General features: G+C 30.9%; 3 protein-coding genes across 6 annotated transcripts; 2 read left to right on the top strand and 1 right to left on the bottom strand.

The window, feature by feature from the left end:
- Positions 1-3,965: 3,965 nt before the first annotated feature.
- Positions 3,966-4,535, top strand: LOC114175880 (protein SPIRAL1-like 5). The gene is made up of 2 exons (XM_028060721.1): positions 3,966-4,175; positions 4,303-4,535. The coding sequence occupies exons 1-2, from the start codon at positions 3,993-3,995 to the stop codon at positions 4,375-4,377; spliced, it is 258 nt and encodes an 85-aa protein (XP_027916522.1). The 5' UTR covers positions 3,966-3,992; the 3' UTR covers positions 4,378-4,535.
- A 4,463-nt stretch (positions 4,536-8,998) lies between these two features.
- Positions 8,999-11,472, top strand: LOC114178367 (probable polygalacturonase). Of its 3 annotated transcripts, none has more exons than XM_028064221.1 (6): positions 8,999-9,419; positions 9,535-9,873; positions 9,968-10,088; positions 10,176-10,350; positions 10,455-10,525; positions 10,602-11,472. In XM_028064221.1, the coding sequence occupies exons 2-6, from the start codon at positions 9,538-9,540 to the stop codon at positions 11,306-11,308; spliced, it is 1,410 nt and encodes a 469-aa protein (XP_027920022.1). In that variant the 5' UTR covers positions 8,999-9,419; positions 9,535-9,537; the 3' UTR covers positions 11,309-11,472. The 3 variants fall into 3 exon arrangements, with proteins under 3 accessions (XP_027920022.1, XP_027920021.1, XP_027920020.1); XM_028064220.1 differs by having other exon boundaries at positions 9,001-9,419; positions 9,527-9,873; XM_028064219.1 differs by lacking the exon at positions 8,999-9,419 and having other exon boundaries at positions 9,434-9,873.
- Positions 11,473-11,806: 334 nt separating this feature from the next.
- On the bottom strand, positions 11,807-14,688 carry LOC114178368 (mitogen-activated protein kinase homolog MMK2-like). Of its 2 annotated transcripts, none has more exons than XM_028064223.1 (7): positions 14,506-14,688; positions 14,186-14,408; positions 13,963-14,092; positions 13,702-13,839; positions 12,958-13,290; positions 12,315-12,498; positions 11,807-12,213 (listed from the first exon to the last, which is right to left on the bottom strand). In XM_028064223.1, exons 2-7 carry the CDS (start codon positions 14,368-14,370, stop codon positions 12,038-12,040), a joined length of 1,146 nt encoding a protein of 381 aa, XP_027920024.1. In that variant the 5' UTR covers positions 14,371-14,408; positions 14,506-14,688; the 3' UTR covers positions 11,807-12,037. The 2 variants fall into 2 exon arrangements, with proteins under 2 accessions (XP_027920024.1, XP_027920023.1); XM_028064222.1 differs by having other exon boundaries at positions 14,520-14,688.
- Between the last annotated feature and the right edge of the window lie 1,738 nt (positions 14,689-16,426).

Here is a 16,426-nt window from a genome sequence, read left to right as displayed (position 1 = left end):
ATCCTACAATATTTGTAAAAAAAAAAAAGTTAAGATTATATTTATGGCACAAACCTGCATACCTACTGTCCAATCATTATTCAGGATGAGCCAATTTAAGTCTCGTGCAAGACGAATGAAATGCAAAATGGAACAAAAGGGATACATCAACTTACATTGTGATTTATAATTAAAACAACATAAATTATTAATTTAAGAATTTACTCTCTTTTTTACTTACTTTTGAAACGACCACCTACTACTTTATTTACTTTGCTTGATAAAGAAATAGCATTACCCCATTTTATTTTTTGTATAATTATATATTATATAATATCGTATCAAAAACTAATTTATTTCACTTTTATATTACAAATAAACTATTGCTTATCGTGATCAAATGTCTAACGTGATATTTAAATTTTTTTTTGTTATTTTCTTATCAAAAGGTTTAATTGTCATAAAGTATAAAATAGTTTTACCATGTCCATTAATAAAATGATGGTTTATGTCTTTTAACATAATTGTGCTAAAAAAAAACAAATTTAGCCAACATGATAAACTCAATGGATAGCAGACAAGTATTATTTTAGTTTGCAAGGACGGTGACAAATTCATTTTTTTTTAATTAACATTAATTCACAATATGAACAGTATAGAAGAAAAGTAGATTAATATTTATTGAGACTAAAATGAAAAAATCAAATTCATGTTGCAATGGGGTAATCAATATGAAATTACACCAACAAAATGTTAAAGAGATGCAAATGCAAAAGAGAAGAGGAGAGGCATATAGTATATACATTGAGAAGGATACATGCTCTAACATTATAATAGAATAAATTTTAACATAATGGATACGCTCTCTTTTGCTCATACTTTTGAAGTGCTTTGAATTTTTGTCTTTCATTAAATCTTTTATTTTATGAATTTTGTAAATAATTTTATAAAAAGGGTTAAAATACCCCAAATGTTCTAGTATAATATTTTTTATTGATAAAAAAATATCAAAAATCAATTATATATTGTTGTTGTATCCTCTACCACTTTGGTATTAATATATTTTTTACTGATAAAAAAAATATTTAAAAGCAATTATATATAGTTACTGAATCCTTTACAATTGGTAGATGTAGCTTTGTGACTATTGGGTAATAAAAGACAACTCACAGAACGAAATGAATAAAGGATGTGTAAATTGTTTTTTTATTTTAATTCTTAAATAATGTGAGACTCAAAACAAGATTGCCTTAGTTAAATGTATTGTTCTTTTTTAAAAAAATAATGAAACTCTTTTCATATAAAGATGTAAAATATTATGTTAAATGAAGTTATCATAATTGAAATGAGTTCAAGTTCATATTAAATAGAAATGAAAAAAATAATGCATACAACTACTAATATAATATCTTATTATGCATATTTAAAAAATGTATACACACATGCACCGCAATAGTATTTTACACACATATGCAATATTATCTGTGTTTATGCTATTACAAAATAATTAAAGTTCCTACAAGATAATTTTTGTATAATTAGTAACTAAAAATAATTAGTCACTATAACAGTTAATTTATATATATTTTATAAACTAAATATTATTGGTAACTAAAATAGTTTTAATTTATTATTAATATTAACTACCAAAATTTTAACTATCAAAAGAATTGATATCTAATTAAATTATTGATCTCTATAATGATATCTAAACATATATTTATCACTAAAATTAACCATTATTTAAAATAAAAAAAATCTAACGGGGGCTAACAACATAAAACATAACATGAGATAAGGTAAATATTGCATAACAAATTTGTGTTTGATATCTTGTGATTCATGATAGCCAACGTAGTTTTCATCCGTCACCGTATCACATTATGTTAATTATAATATACATAATTCAAAATTTTAATCTATTGGCATTCCATTGCATTTTTTTTTTCTGTCTTTTGTTATTATTTGATGGTCCTTTTAAGTAAGAATGTAGTGTTCGGTGAGAGATATCTGTCAAACAAAGAAGACTATGTTTAAATCATTACATTCTTGAGTGTACTTTTTAGCAGCTGCTATGTTCGTGTCTAAATAGTTCAATTCATTTTTTGGATCTCTCGTAAAGCTGCACGTACAATCAAACTCTTTTTTTTTTTTCATAGGAAGAAATCCTTAAGAAATTCCTATTTAAACGAAAAAAATAAAATGTAATTATTAATGTTTATGTGTAATGTCAATCATGATGGAAAATTATGTTGGGGCACTTGATGAGTAGAATTATTTGGGGAAATCTGGTCAAAGAAGCAATGAATGTTTGTTGGTAAAACAGTAGTAAAATTTTGTCTGAAGATTTAAAGAAACATAAATAACAACAATTTATTTTTTCTTTTGTGAAAATAGATAAATAAAAGGAATTTTGGTAATACATTTTATAGTGAGGCATTGATTGAAGAGTTTCACGCCATAATTCGTATATAAAATGTATTTTATTTTTGTATAGGCAAGCCATCTCATCTATTATTGGAGAGTCATCATTGCAAAGCAACAAAAACCTTTACAAAATCTGTCCAAGACTATTAATGATGCTTTAAAAAAAAAATAGAACTTTCAAATGTGGTTTCAAAATGTTGTATTAAGTGAAGTTGCTATGATGAACATTTTCACTTTTGTTTCGAGACTTACTAAAAAAGATATTAATTGTTGACTGGCAAACTTAAAATTGTTTTAGATTTGTTACCATAATTTCTAAGGACTGATTTTAAAATGCTGAAATTTAATCATTTAAAAACACTCGTTTTAATTTTATATTTCAATTCTATATTGTGAGTATTGTTCTTTAAATGTTTCTTTTACCTTTAGTAATTACATAAAATAATTGAGTCAAAGTTACACAATCCTAAAGCCTTGGGGCACAAATTTAATTTTTCAAAACAAATAACTAGTTTTCAAGAGATATCCAAAAGTTTTACGAAGTACCGAAAAAAAAAGTCATTTAAACCTTATATTCCATCAAACAAGTTTGGGACAAATTGTTGTGTCGTGGGCTTGACGCAAGTTAAAAAAACTGAAACTCAATTTATTCCTCAAAAGCTAGGTCGAAGTCAATTTATTTTTTACATGTTATGTTTGACTCATGAGTAAGTCTTGCGTTAAAAAATTAAATTTATTCTTTCATTAACTAAGTTCATGTGAGTCACGGTCTATAGAATTTTCTTTGTGGGTTCAAGTTGTACTGATGTGTTGAGATCTCCAAGATACATTTTTCACGATATATATATGTCTGAGATTGAATATTAATGAGTGATCCAATAATATGTGATACAATAGATCTAGGGTCTAACAAACAACAAATCTTGTTAGAATAAATTTTAGTTCATGACTTTTATACTATGTTAAAAGGTAAACTTTAAATCTAATTCTATCACACAAAATTAATTTATAAGATGAAATTTACATTATTTTTATACAATAAAATTATCTTAAAATCACTTTATTTCTAGTCAAGAAATTTTCAACACTATATAATTAATCGGTCGAAAAGTCTCTGTAACTAATTATTTTTTAAATAGGACCAAACCTATATTTGCAAAATTACAAAAAATCGTGATGTTATAACAATAAAATTGTCCACATTGTTGAGAATTTTAAAAGTTGCAAAAAAGAAATGAAGATCGGAGATTGAAATAAAAAAATGAATTAGTAGGAGGTGTAGGCATGGTGACTATAAGGTGATTGATCGGTGACAAAACCTTTCCCAGTGTTTTTTGTGCCCTACAAGATCCCTGCCAACCCAACTCTAATGTTACAAACTCCACTGCAACACCATTTTCATTCTCTCTATTCTTTATTAACGATTATTAGGTTAGTGCCACCATTATCATCATCACGATTTAACACCATTAATGTCTCACCGCCAACATATGTTTATATTTGTACATTTTCTTAAAAGAAGAAAAAAATAATTTGGAATTTAAGCTTATGATATATAGGGTGCCATTAATGGAAATTAAGCAAAGATGAGTAGAGGTGAAAGAAGTGGTGGTGGACAAAGCTCCTTAAATTATTTGTTTGGGTCAGAGGAGAAGCCAAAGTCTTCTCCTCCGAAGACAGTTACGTGTTCATTGCCACCTTATGGCATTGATATCGACAACGATAACCCTCCACCTTCTCAGGGCCAACACTTGGGAAACCTCGTAACCGTAAGTTTCTCTTATTAATCACTATCTGGTTGATTACGATGATGTTTTTATATATGATTCATCATCTTTATTTTTGTGTTTATCTGTGCTTCTCCACATGTATCAACAAATTACTATTAATGATCAGAACCGTCCGTCCACAAAAGTGAAATCGGTTCCCGGTGGACACTCATCGCTTGGATACTTGTTCGGAGACAAGTGATGTTGTCATCTCTTATGGCGGTGCCTCTGTGAAGAAATCCAGTTATGTGCTATTATATATATTACCAGAATAAAGTAATGCAGCACTTTCTCGGTTACATTTTTATTATTATTATTATTATTATTATTAGGTATAATTACTGATTTGATATCCCAATTTTTTCGTTAAGTTCAATTTGTTACCTAAACTTTTTAGTTTGTTCAATTTAGTATCCAATTTTCTAAAGAGATTCAATTTGGTCTTCTCCGTTAAGTTGGAGTTAACACCGTGTCCGTATAGGACATGTGTCAAGCCATGGAATTTTTAATTTTTTATTCAAAAAAGTTTATTTTTTTTTCAAAAAAGTTTTTTTTTTTCAAAAAAATTTAAAACTGTCACATGTCGGTTTATCATCGTGCCACGTGGCAACTTACAATCATGACACGTGACTAGTTGTTTTCAATTTAGTACCCCAGTTTAAATTTTTAGTTCAATTTAGTACCCAAATTTTTAAAAATGATCCAATCTCGTGCTCTCTCTCTTGAGACCAAATTAGTAAATAAGCTTAATTACAACCTATATATACATGTTACAATAACTTTTTCTAATATATACATCAAATCATTTTACCTAAATACTTAAATTATTTTATTTTTTACATTTTAACCTTTCTAATTTTTTACACATGAAATTTTTTACACTTGTAAAAAATAAAATAATTTGAATATTTAAGTGTAATGATTTGATGTATAATTCAAAACAATTATTTTAACATGTACATATAAGTTATAATTAAACTTAGTTCAAAACATTGGGTACTAAATTGAACCAAAAATTTAAATTGGGTACTAAATTGAAAACAACTATTACCACTGCCACGTAGCACGATGATAAACTGACACGTGGCAGTTTTAAATTTTTTTGAAAAAAAAAATATTTTTTAAAAAAAAATTAAAAATTTCATGGTTGGACACGTGTCCTGTACAGACACGGTGTTAACTCCAACTTAACGGAAATGACCAAATTGAATTTCTTTAGAAAATTGGGTATTAAATTGAACCAACCAAAAATTTGGGTATCAAATTGAACTTAAGGAAAAAGTTGGAGTACCAAACCAGTAATTATACCTTATTATTATTATTTCTACTGTACTTCAACTGAATAAATAAGAGATCTCGATTGTGTTGGTTAATATTTCTCGCAACAAATATATAAATTCAATTGAAACTGACCTTTTTTTATGAACATATGCTTTATATTATTATTTTAGTTATATTGCCCCAGTTCTGAGCTTTTTCACATTGATTCACTTAATTTTTTGTTTTAATTTATCTTTTAATAATGATCATTTTTGCTATGTTGTTTGTCAAGGTATACTTCCTTTTTATTTTCTAATATTAAAAACTGGTAATTTGTATATGAGTATAAGAAATTGTTCGAAAGAAAGATGTTATTTTGGATATGAAATTTTACAAAAGTAAAATAATAAAAATTCGTAGAAGTAATTTAGTTACCTAATAGTATTTAAGTTTTATTTTAAAATAATAATTTATATTTATTCTTACAATCATATCATTCACTTTTAATTTTTTTTTTTATATTTGTTGTTTCTTAAATATGAAAGAATGTTGTTAGTTTGATATTATTTTAAATAATATATTGACAATGATTTTTCTCAAGTTAAAATTAATTATAATTATTTTTAAAACAATTTGTTAAGTTAATTTTCATCGATATAGGTTAAAATGATTTCTTATTTAAAATCAATCAAGATTTATTTAATCAATATTAGTTGTAATTAATGTTAATTATAAATATTCAATTAACAACAGTAAAATAGTTAGCAAAGAAATATATAGGGTAATGAACGAAGCAAGGAATCATATTTGAGCTAAAACTAAATATATACAACATATAGTAAGTACAGAACAATTTATATATTTTCTTATAATCTGATTTTCGTAAATTATTTTCCACAGAAACTGTTTTTTTACAAAAAATATATTAATAGAAAGATGGTGGGTGTAAATCACTTTTGTATTTGTTTGATTTTGGTAAATGTAAGAATATACGAAAAATAAGAGAAGGAAATTGATATTTTGATATCATTCTTTTTATTATTATTATCATTTGACACTATCCCTAATTATTATTTATTTTTATTTTTAAAAAAAATATAAAAGTTAATTTTTATTAATATTATTTTATCCTTATATAAATTGTGAAATGATCATCAATGTCAAAGAACATTTTTCTACGAGAGAAATATGAATGGGTAATCTATGGCTTTATTATACTCCGAAAAAAAAGAAGGTAGATTATACCATTCTCCCATTTGGACCAAGATTTAGTTTTATACAAATGTAGGGACTTTTCTTCTAGCACGACCCTTTTTACTTACTGCACCCCTACACAATTTCTAATTTCTGATCATCCTTCAATTAAATTATATTAAAAACCTTGATTCATTAATCTCTACCATTCTTTCTTTTTCTAATTTCCATTTTTAAATCACCATTTTTCCTTTCTTTACTTTTGTCAACACAATAGATAAACCCATCATCTTTCTCCATCTATAAATAATGATTCATAGATCTGAAAATATATTTTGAAATACTCACAATATATATAAAATATATTTTGGATTGAGTATTTCGAAAAATATTTCTAAATTTATAAATTTCATTCAAAAGAAAAATTAAAAGCAAAAGAAATGCAGGAATTTTTATTATAATTTTAATGAAAAATAGTTTAGGAATTACAAGTTTTATATGGGAGATGTATGAAGGAAAAGTGGGTGCAAGAAAAAAAAGCCCCAAATGTAGTTTGTTATAGAAAGATAACGCATTTTCTTCCAACACCTCATTATTACAACTGCACCTCATACCACAATAAAAAAATATTAAAATACTCTTTCTCGCTGTACCGTGCTACTAATGCTGCAACCACTACTGCCATCATTGTCATGGCTGCCATAGTGTGCACTCTTTAGGAGGAAGAAGAATAAAAAAAAAGAATAAAACAGTGGATTTGATTAAAAGCTTATTCTAAAAATCTTTTTTCATACGGTATTTTCATATCCAAAAACTTATTCTAAAATTGTATTTCGTATATTCTGAAAATATTATTTTAAAAATTCTATTTCAGTTTTAAAACCACCTTTTTGAAAGATGAAATGAAATGATCATTTTAAAAATTATGGGTTGAAGTTAGAAATTATGGGGTGCAGAAAGAAGTAACCCTAATATGTAATTACAATAAAATAATTATGTCAATACTTTTTCCTGGGCCAAGCCCAGTATCATGACATTCACAGTTTTTAACAACAGAGACCTTTTGATTTATATTAATAGTAGTAATAAATAAACACAAATATAAGAGAATCTCCAACTAAAATGTTTATTCAAGAGTTTGAAACAACTTGTTTAGAATTGAAAACAGAGAACAATATGCACAGAGATAGCAAGAGAAAGTAAAAAAAAAAATTGCTAACTGTTTAGAATTCTTTACCTTTCTTCTATTGAAACAAAATTAAATATAAATTGTTTAAGAATGTGTGATATAGTGAAATTCACATTTCGCATTTTTAAATATGTAAACGTAACTCACATGAGTTTCTTTTTATTATTATTAAAGTTACCTAAACCATTACTTTGGTGATATTTTATTATGTACAGTAGTTTCCATGTTTTGAGTTCTGTAACTACAAATCATATTCAAAGGTTTTCATTGTATGACAACAAAATTTGCCACCAGCGAATCTGTGTCGCCCAGCTTGTAAAATTTGGAAGGATAAATTATAGACTTTTCAATTCTTGTGTACATGAAATGTAATGTACTTATTACAGAATAAATTTAGTACGGAAAAATGTGATTGGATGATAACCTAAAATTATTATAGAAAAATCAGTGATAATAATATTAATGAGGAAAGCGGAGAAAAAAAAATAGGGTGAAGAAAAAGAAGTTTGAGCTGTTAAGTTGGGCCACGTGGAAGTGGCATCACACTCACCGATGAGTGTCATGTGAGCGTCTTGTTTCTGGGATTAGAAATGCAGTCACGAGATTGGCAATGGAATGGAAGGTAATCCAGACATGTCCGACAAACTTCCGTGACGATGTGGGACCCCTCCCAACAAAAGAATGCTATTTCCCACCCAATACAGTTTTCAGCCAACAGTGCCAAACTTCAAACATTAACCCAATTTACTTCTACTTTTCATTCTTAAAGATTAAGGATAAAGATAACAGTAAGTCATGTGTGAATATTTTTATGCAGTGGAAGAAAAGACACTAATTGATGCACGATACAACATGCTCTATTGCCTACGCCACTCTTTTTTGTTCTCCACTTTAACTTCTAAGGAACAACATCATGCATCATATTTGTCCTCGCATGTAAGTGGGGGATTAGACAAGCTCAACCACACATTATACGATACATACAAAAAATTAACCTAAAAAAATTATGGTGGAACTCAAAATAGTGGTGTTAATTGGCTTTGTATACTACTTTTTTATTTTTAAATAATGTTATGTGGATTATGCATACGCAGTGCACTCAACACTGATAATGGATCGTGTCTTCTGAACTGTTCAGCTGAAATATCATCTATTAAAAATTCTCACGCCAATTCATTATTTCCTTCAATCCTCGGTATATCACAATCAGATGCTGAATTATCAGTTCTCGAACTCAATAATGAAAACATCTAATTTATTTCTTTGTTTTACTTTTGGTGTAAGCTTCGACTTGACAAATTCCTACTAAAATGTAATATTGGGATGAGTGATTCTGTTCAAACTTTATCCCTGACACACCATCTAATGGAATGAATTGAATCCAAAAGAAATTGACGGGCTACGTTTGGAAACATCGCCTTACAAGACACGTTCTTGTTATCACATTCACATGATGAATAAGAAATATATTATGTGGGGTAGCACAAAATGAAAGCAAACATAATGCAGAATAATAATTATGTATATATATACCTACATTGTCTTCTATGTAAACATACCAATAGCTTAACGCCGCACCAGTTCTCCCCTCAAGAATTCAGGTACAAGAACCACTCCATTTTACTCTTTATCTTTCTGTCCTTGCGGTGAGTAAAACAACATCTACTTCGACATTTTGGGTTACATATGAAAAATTTGTCATGTGAAGTTTGGCAGGTCATGGATGTGTTGTTGTTATTATGTGTTCTTCTGGTTGCTTTGCCAAACGTGGCTGTAGTGGAGAGTCGCAAAGCTCCAGTTTTGGACTACTTTGAGTATTGTGCTCTGAGCTGCAGAGCTTATAGTGCCTCATTGGAAGAATTTGGGGGTGTTGGTGATGGAACAACTTTGAACACCAGAGCTTTTCAGGCAGCCATAGATCATCTGAGTCAGTATGCATCTAGTGGAGGGTCTCAACTTTATGTTCCCCCAGGAAGATGGTTAACCGGCAGCTTCAATCTCACCAGCCATTTCACTTTATTCCTACACAAGGATGCTGTGATTCTTGCCTCTCAGGTCTGATACAGTAATTTCCTAATGTTATGTTTTTCTTCACTTAATGTGATTTAAGTGTATTGATATCATGTTTGTTTTGAAACTGTTGTATCAGGATGAAAATGACTGGCCAGTGATTGATCCCTTGCCATCTTACGGTAGAGGGAGGGACACCCAAGGTGGAAGGTTTAGCAGCCTAATTTTTGGGACCAACCTCACTGATGTTATCATAACTGGTAAAGAAAGTTGTTCTTTTGAGATTACAAATTTTGTCCAACTGAGAATTTGCTCCATTTAATTACTGAATCAAAATTTGTTCGTAGGGAACAATGGCACATTGGATGGACAAGGTGATCTCTGGTGGCAAAAATTCCACAAGGGGGAGCTCAATTATACCAGGCCTTACCTGATTGAAATCATGTACTCAGATAATGTTCAGATATCCAATCTCACTCTGGTGAACTCTCCATCGTGGAATGTTCATCCTGTATACAGCAGGTTCATCTTTTCTTCACCTATTATCTTTAATAATTGACTCTGCAACTGTTTCTAATTTACTATAATGTTTCCTGTTTCTAATTAACATGTGAAATTTAATGCAGCAACGTTGTTGTTCAAGGGATCACAATTCTGGCTCCTGTGACATCTCCAAATACAGATGGAATCAACCCTGGTAAGTTAGAATACATCTCCATATCTTGTTCTAGATAATAAAACAGTTCATAATAAGGTTTATGGTTTTGGTGCAGACTCTTGCACAAACACAAGAATTGAAGACTGTTATATTGTGTCCGGGGATGACTGTGTGGCTGTGAAGAGTGGTTGGGATGAGTATGGTATAGCTTATGGAATGCCAACAAAGCAGCTTGTAATCAGAAGACTCACTTGCATTTCTCCATTCAGTGCTGTGATTGCTTTAGGGAGTGAGATGTCTGGTGGGATCCAAGATGTGAGGGCTGAGGACATTGTGGCCATAAATTCAGAATCAGGGGTTAGAATCAAAACTGCTGTGGGAAGAGGAGGGTATGTTAAGGACATATATGTTAGAAGAATGACCATGAAAACCATGAAATGGGCATTTTGGATGACAGGAAATTACGGGTCACATGCTGATGACAAGTATGATCCTAATGCTCTTCCTGTGATTCAGAACATAAACTATCGTGATATGGTTGCGGAGAATGTCACTATGGCTGCGAGGCTGGAGGGTATCTCTGGAGACCCTTTTACTGGAATCTGCATATCTAATGTAACAATTCAACTGGCAAAGAAGGCTAAAAAAGTTCCATGGACTTGCACTGATATTGATGGGATTTCAAGCGATGTCACTCCTGCACCATGTAATCTGTTGCCAGAACAAGGAGAAGAGAAGATTGGAGCATGTACCTTCCCAGAAGAAAGCTTGCCAATAGAAGATGTCCAGGTTCAAACGTGCACTTACAGTAGGAATTTATGATAGTGTAAAAGGAATGGCTCAGTTCAATGCAAACAATGTCATACTTCAAAAATTGTATTTAAAACATTGTGTACTTATCAAGACTCTGTACAAGGACAATGACAACAAATGATTTAGAAATGAGTCAATAATAAATACACATGTTTGTATTTGTCATCTCGTTATGAAATTAACTGTTTTTTCCCTCTTGCGTAAACCCTGCAAAATATAATAAGTAGGTAAAAGCAACGAGCACATAATTTTTTGATTGCTATTGCTGAGGCAGATAGTTTCATTATGCAGACTTTAGTGTTACTTTAACATATCACTTTGCCACACTCAACCGGTCAACCAGTTCACAAGAAGAATCGCCAATCACCATACGTGAAAGTTAAGCATCTTTGCAATGTAACAAACGGTGTCATGTCCAAACATTGAAAGTGGAAAGTGAAATTTAAAGATGGTTGTGATGAAATAAGAGAGGGTACGTGCGTGCTCCCTATACCTCCAAAAGAAAACTTGAGCGAGCACAATACAACACAGCTTTTTTATTACTCTTATAAAGGCCTGCGACATCCAACTAGATTTCTAACGATTACCCATTTTCCAGGAGAAATTTGTTGGTGTAGGACTAGATTACAAGAAAAGAGAACTTGAATTTGTCCCTAGCAAATCGTCTTGGTGTTGCACAGGCAATACATTTAAGGTGAAAGAGGTTCATCTTGTTACATTTATACAAATAAGAAAGAATTACTGGCAGGGTGGATCTGGATTGAACTTCACCGATTCCCTCCAAATGAGCTCCTTCACGTGCTCTTCAGTGCATGTTGGCTGATCAAAATCAAAACTGAATGGCCTGGGACAGACTGGTTCATCATTGATGTTATGGAGTGATGAAAGATAAGGGTGACATAGTGCCTCATCAACTGCAAACAATGAAAATACCTCACAAACATGAAACAAATGAGGCCATTTATAGGAAAACTATAAACCTACCTTGGAACTTAGATTCTATGAGAATGCATACCTGTAATGCGTTTGTTTGGATCAAATATGAGCATCTTCTCTAACAGGTCCAATGCCTCAGGCAACATGTTTGGGAATCTGGAGGAGAATTTTTGCTTCCGGTACTGTGGAAGCTGTCTGATGTATCTTCTGGCATTATCACTTCGGAGAAATTCTAGGCTTGCATCATCAGGTGAACCTAATAACTTTTGAACAAAAGGAAAACATAATGTATGAATGGTGTTACCCTTAATATCCTTTTTATTGCTACAAAAATATACCAATATTTTGTTTTGATTCCTTTAACTTTCTTTTTGATGATCCTAAAAAGTTCCAACTTCCCTTTTTGGTCCTTACCATCTTCTGTTACAAAAAATGCATATTGATTCCATCCAGTATTGTTGAGTTAGCATTTCTGTAATGTGGTGTTAACATGTGACAGTGCTTGACCCTTTTGGCTTTTGTAACAAAACAGATCGAAATGTTTAAACTATATAGGGATCAGAATAAATTTACAGGAACTTATAACAAAAACTACGCGTTTCTCTAGTTGGTTGATAATAACCACATTCAAAAAGTATTGGAAATGGCACATGTAGGAAATGGAATACATGAGTGAGGAACTTGACATGATCATAATTGGAAGCACCAAACCAAAACCATACCTCTGTTATAAGCCTTAATTGGTGAACATAGTCTTTGCCAGGAAACAAGGGTTCTCTGGTCATAATTTCACCAAGTATGCACCCAACAGACCAAACATCAATTGCAGAGGTGTACTCGGAACAGTTAAGGAGCAATTCAGGGGCACGGTACCATCGTGTGACTACATACTCTGTCATGAAATCTGTTTCGGTTGTTGTTCTTGCCAACCCAAAGTCCCCAATTTTAAGGTCGCAGTTTGCATTCATTAGTAAATTACTGGGCTTAAGGTCACGGTGCAAAACATTAGCTGAGTGCACATATTTCAGCCCACGTAACAGCTGGTATAAGAAGTACTGCAAAAGTTTCTTCCAATATCAATTCCACGCTTAATCTCAAACTCAATCAAAAGGAGCTTTTTTGTTTGAGTGAGTTATTTCTTATGATCATAGCAAATAAAACAAAACAAAAAAATCGATCTTTTTAAAAACACATACTACCAAAATGAATCATTTTAAAAATATGAAGTACCAAAACAATGTCTCAAAAATTCGACATGGTAAACCTATTTAACGTTGCTGCAACTGCTAACAACCGAGAATTGTAGAAGCCTAGAAGGGTTATATCTATATTGCTGGTAACCAGAGGTAGATACTGCATACTGATATGTTATGTAAAAAAATTGGATAATTCCATGCTAGAAAATATAACAAGAGGATGAAAACAAAATGTAATTAAGATCCAATAGTATATCATTTGAGTAAAACCTGGCAATGCTCTTCACCAAGAGTTTGGTCAGAATGAATTATGTGATGAAGATCAGTGTCCATCAACTCGTAAACAATGTACACATCATTGAAGGTCTCCCTTTTGGGGGGTCGTATGATATCCTTGATGCCAATGATCTGTGAAAGATGATAGCAATTTTAAGTATTTAAACAGAGAGAACAAGCTTCAGTAATGTAAACTGAGACTGTAAGAGATCAAAGTTCAATCGAATATGAAGGAATTAGGAAATGAGCACTTACATTTTCATGTTCCATGTGACGAAGGAGTTTGATTTCTCTCAATGTCCTCTTAGCATCAATTATATTGTCAAACGCGTTACCAATCTTCTTGATGGCAACTTGTTCGTGTGTTTCGGAATTAACAGCAGCACTAACAAAAAATATGGTTCAAGTGAACATAAATCTACTTGCAAGAATATATTTTAAGAAGCAAATAATCTGAAGAAGGAAATAAAACACTTACCAGACGATGCCATTAACGCCTCTACCAATTGGGCGAATAGGAGGCACGTACTTGGAAGACACCTCGAACAAGTTTCCATACACATTGTACTGTGCATATTTACCACCATGTGTGAGAACCCTTTTGATTTTTGCATCCCCAGAAGCTGAAGCAGCAGCAGAAGAGCTTGACCCTTTTGTGGCCATGTTCAATGTTCGAACTCCAAGAGCAAAAGGGTCTTCACCTTTTCAATCAAAATTAAAAAAGCTAAGCCACCCAATAGCAAACAGAAAATAGCATTTTTCACTGGTTGAGTTTATTAGTTGATGATGGGAACGTACGTAAATACAACTACCTTCCACCCAATTAGTACAAAAAAATATAAGATACTTGTGTGTTCATAGACCAAAGTTACGAGATAATTTTGACACATACACGAAAAGTGGTCGCAGAAGGTATCATAAAGGGAAAAAGTAGTTGTAGGATAAGTGAGTTGTAATAAAGCTTTTAATAGAAATCTGAAAATGGCGTTTTCTGGATCATGGGCTTGCCACTTGGATATTGATCATTCTACCTGTAAAAGTAAAAGCCTAAAATGTAACGTGATCTCTAAAAGCATAGGATTTGTCACGAGATGTTTGTTAATTTTCTTGCACTCATGCATCGTTAAAACTCTAGAAAATGGAAACCTGGCTCTTTTCTTTTTTAGGTACGTATACCCCTCAGAACCACGTCTCATTCTGAGTTCACGAATTGCCTGTGATAAGTTGCATGGTGAAACGTGTGCTGTGGTTGAAAGTACACCACGTATTGTACTTTATGGTGCGCAAAAGAGGGAAAAAAAATGGACGAGCTAAGTGAACATGAAATGAAAAAGGCTAGTTATAAAAAAATGTGTTGTTTTGGTGGCTTTAGGCCAATTCAAGACAAATAAAGTGTGCATAAGTTTCACGAGAGAGCTTGTATATCACTCTGAAGAAACTTAGATTGAAATCTGTTCTTCTTTTATGCCAAAATTCTATTATTCTGTGGTGATTGTTACTGGGGTGTGGTGTGTGAAAGGATTTGGATGGTGATCGACTCAAGTGCTGGTTTTTGTGTTCAAATTTTCAATGTGTAAATATGATGCAACTTATCTTGGTTGAAAACTTGAAGCTAAGCATTGTTGGAGAAAATGTGGCAAGCGAACGTCGAAATCAGCGTTTGACTTGCTTCATAACACATAAGATTCAGCCATTTTTTGTGCAATGCAGAAAAACTTAGATCCTGCAATTTTACATGTCAAGTGTAAGGTTACAAATTTCACTACACATAGCTGCAAAAAATGGAGAGAATCCGAACCTGTAGTAGTCTAATGAAGAAGACATGAAGTTATTACCTTCAATACTGTTTCTCTTTTCACATATCATTCCGTTTGTATGATTGCATAAAAAACTAAAAGAGACAGTGTCAGAGAGGAAGATTCTTAATCTTATATATTGTGTTAAATGTAATGAGATGTAAGAGCAATTCATGGTAATTAATTATTACAAGATGTTAATGTCAAGTGTAAGATGTTCTTCATATATTTGAATTTTTATTAAGAAAAACCAGTGCGCGTAATTAAAGCTACGTGGTGGTGTTGCGTTGAATTCGCTCACTTCAAATTCTGAAAATCTGCAGAGAATTGAATATCCATAAAAAGCAAGAAGGCACTGCTAAAGTAAAATGTAATAAGCTGCGAACAAGAAACATCCATGTCAGGACAGAAAATCACTCCAGAAGCAATACCTTGAGTATAAAAAGAAGAATTAATATTTCAGCAATTTATTTCATAGAATTAAAAATATAATAACTTTTAATATACAAATTATATTATAATTAAAATCTATAATAAATTGTTTAAATATATAAGTTATGTTTTAAATTTATAATAGATTATCTATATCATTTTGATGTTACAGTGTGATATAATAACATAATAACATGATATGCTAATAAAATTGCCATTTTAACAATAATAACACAACAAAGTATACAATATAACGTCATCAGATATTGAAATAAGAAAGTGATGTAGTTATAAGAATTAAAATAAATAAATAAATATATATATATATATATATATATATATATATATATATAAAATTAAAAGGATTAAAATGAAATAAGAACTTTTTTATTTATTTTAAGAAATGAATGTGTGGTTTATTATCACAGTTATAAAATAAGTACGAGCAAAGATGAACTCAACCTAACAAATCTATACAATTTAAATTTAAA

Source organism: Vigna unguiculata, chromosome 3 (genome assembly GCF_004118075.2).
Source record: "Vigna unguiculata cultivar IT97K-499-35 chromosome 3, ASM411807v1, whole genome shotgun sequence".
In the NCBI taxonomy this organism is placed as follows: Eukaryota; Viridiplantae; Streptophyta; class Magnoliopsida; order Fabales; family Fabaceae; genus Vigna; species Vigna unguiculata.
Note: the sequence above shows the minus strand (reverse complement) of the source record. Positions and strands in the feature narration are given on the sequence as shown.

Coding starts and splice junctions, on each gene's coding strand:
- LOC114178368 (XM_028064223.1), bottom strand. CDS start 14,370: ATGGCCACAAAAGGGTCAAGCTCTTCTGCTGCTGCTTCAGCTTCTGGG. Junction 13,291..13,701: donor TTGGTGAAGAGCATTGCCAG/GTTTTACTCAAA, acceptor AAACTTTTGCAG/TACTTCTTATACCAGCTGTT. Junction 12,214..12,314: donor TCCAAACAAACGCATTACAG/GTATGCATTCTC, acceptor CATTGTTTGCAG/TTGATGAGGCACTATGTCAC.
- LOC114175880 (XM_028060721.1), top strand. CDS start 3,993: ATGAGTAGAGGTGAAAGAAGTGGTGGTGGACAAAGCTCCTTAAATTAT. Junction 4,176..4,302: donor ACTTGGGAAACCTCGTAACC/GTAAGTTTCTCT, acceptor ATTAATGATCAG/AACCGTCCGTCCACAAAAGT.
- LOC114178367 (XM_028064219.1), top strand. CDS start 9,505: ATGAAAAATTTGTCATGTGAAGTTTGGCAGGTCATGGATGTGTTGTTG. Junction 9,874..9,967: donor CTGTGATTCTTGCCTCTCAG/GTCTGATACAGT, acceptor CTGTTGTATCAG/GATGAAAATGACTGGCCAGT. Junction 10,089..10,175: donor CACTGATGTTATCATAACTG/GTAAAGAAAGTT, acceptor ATTTGTTCGTAG/GGAACAATGGCACATTGGAT.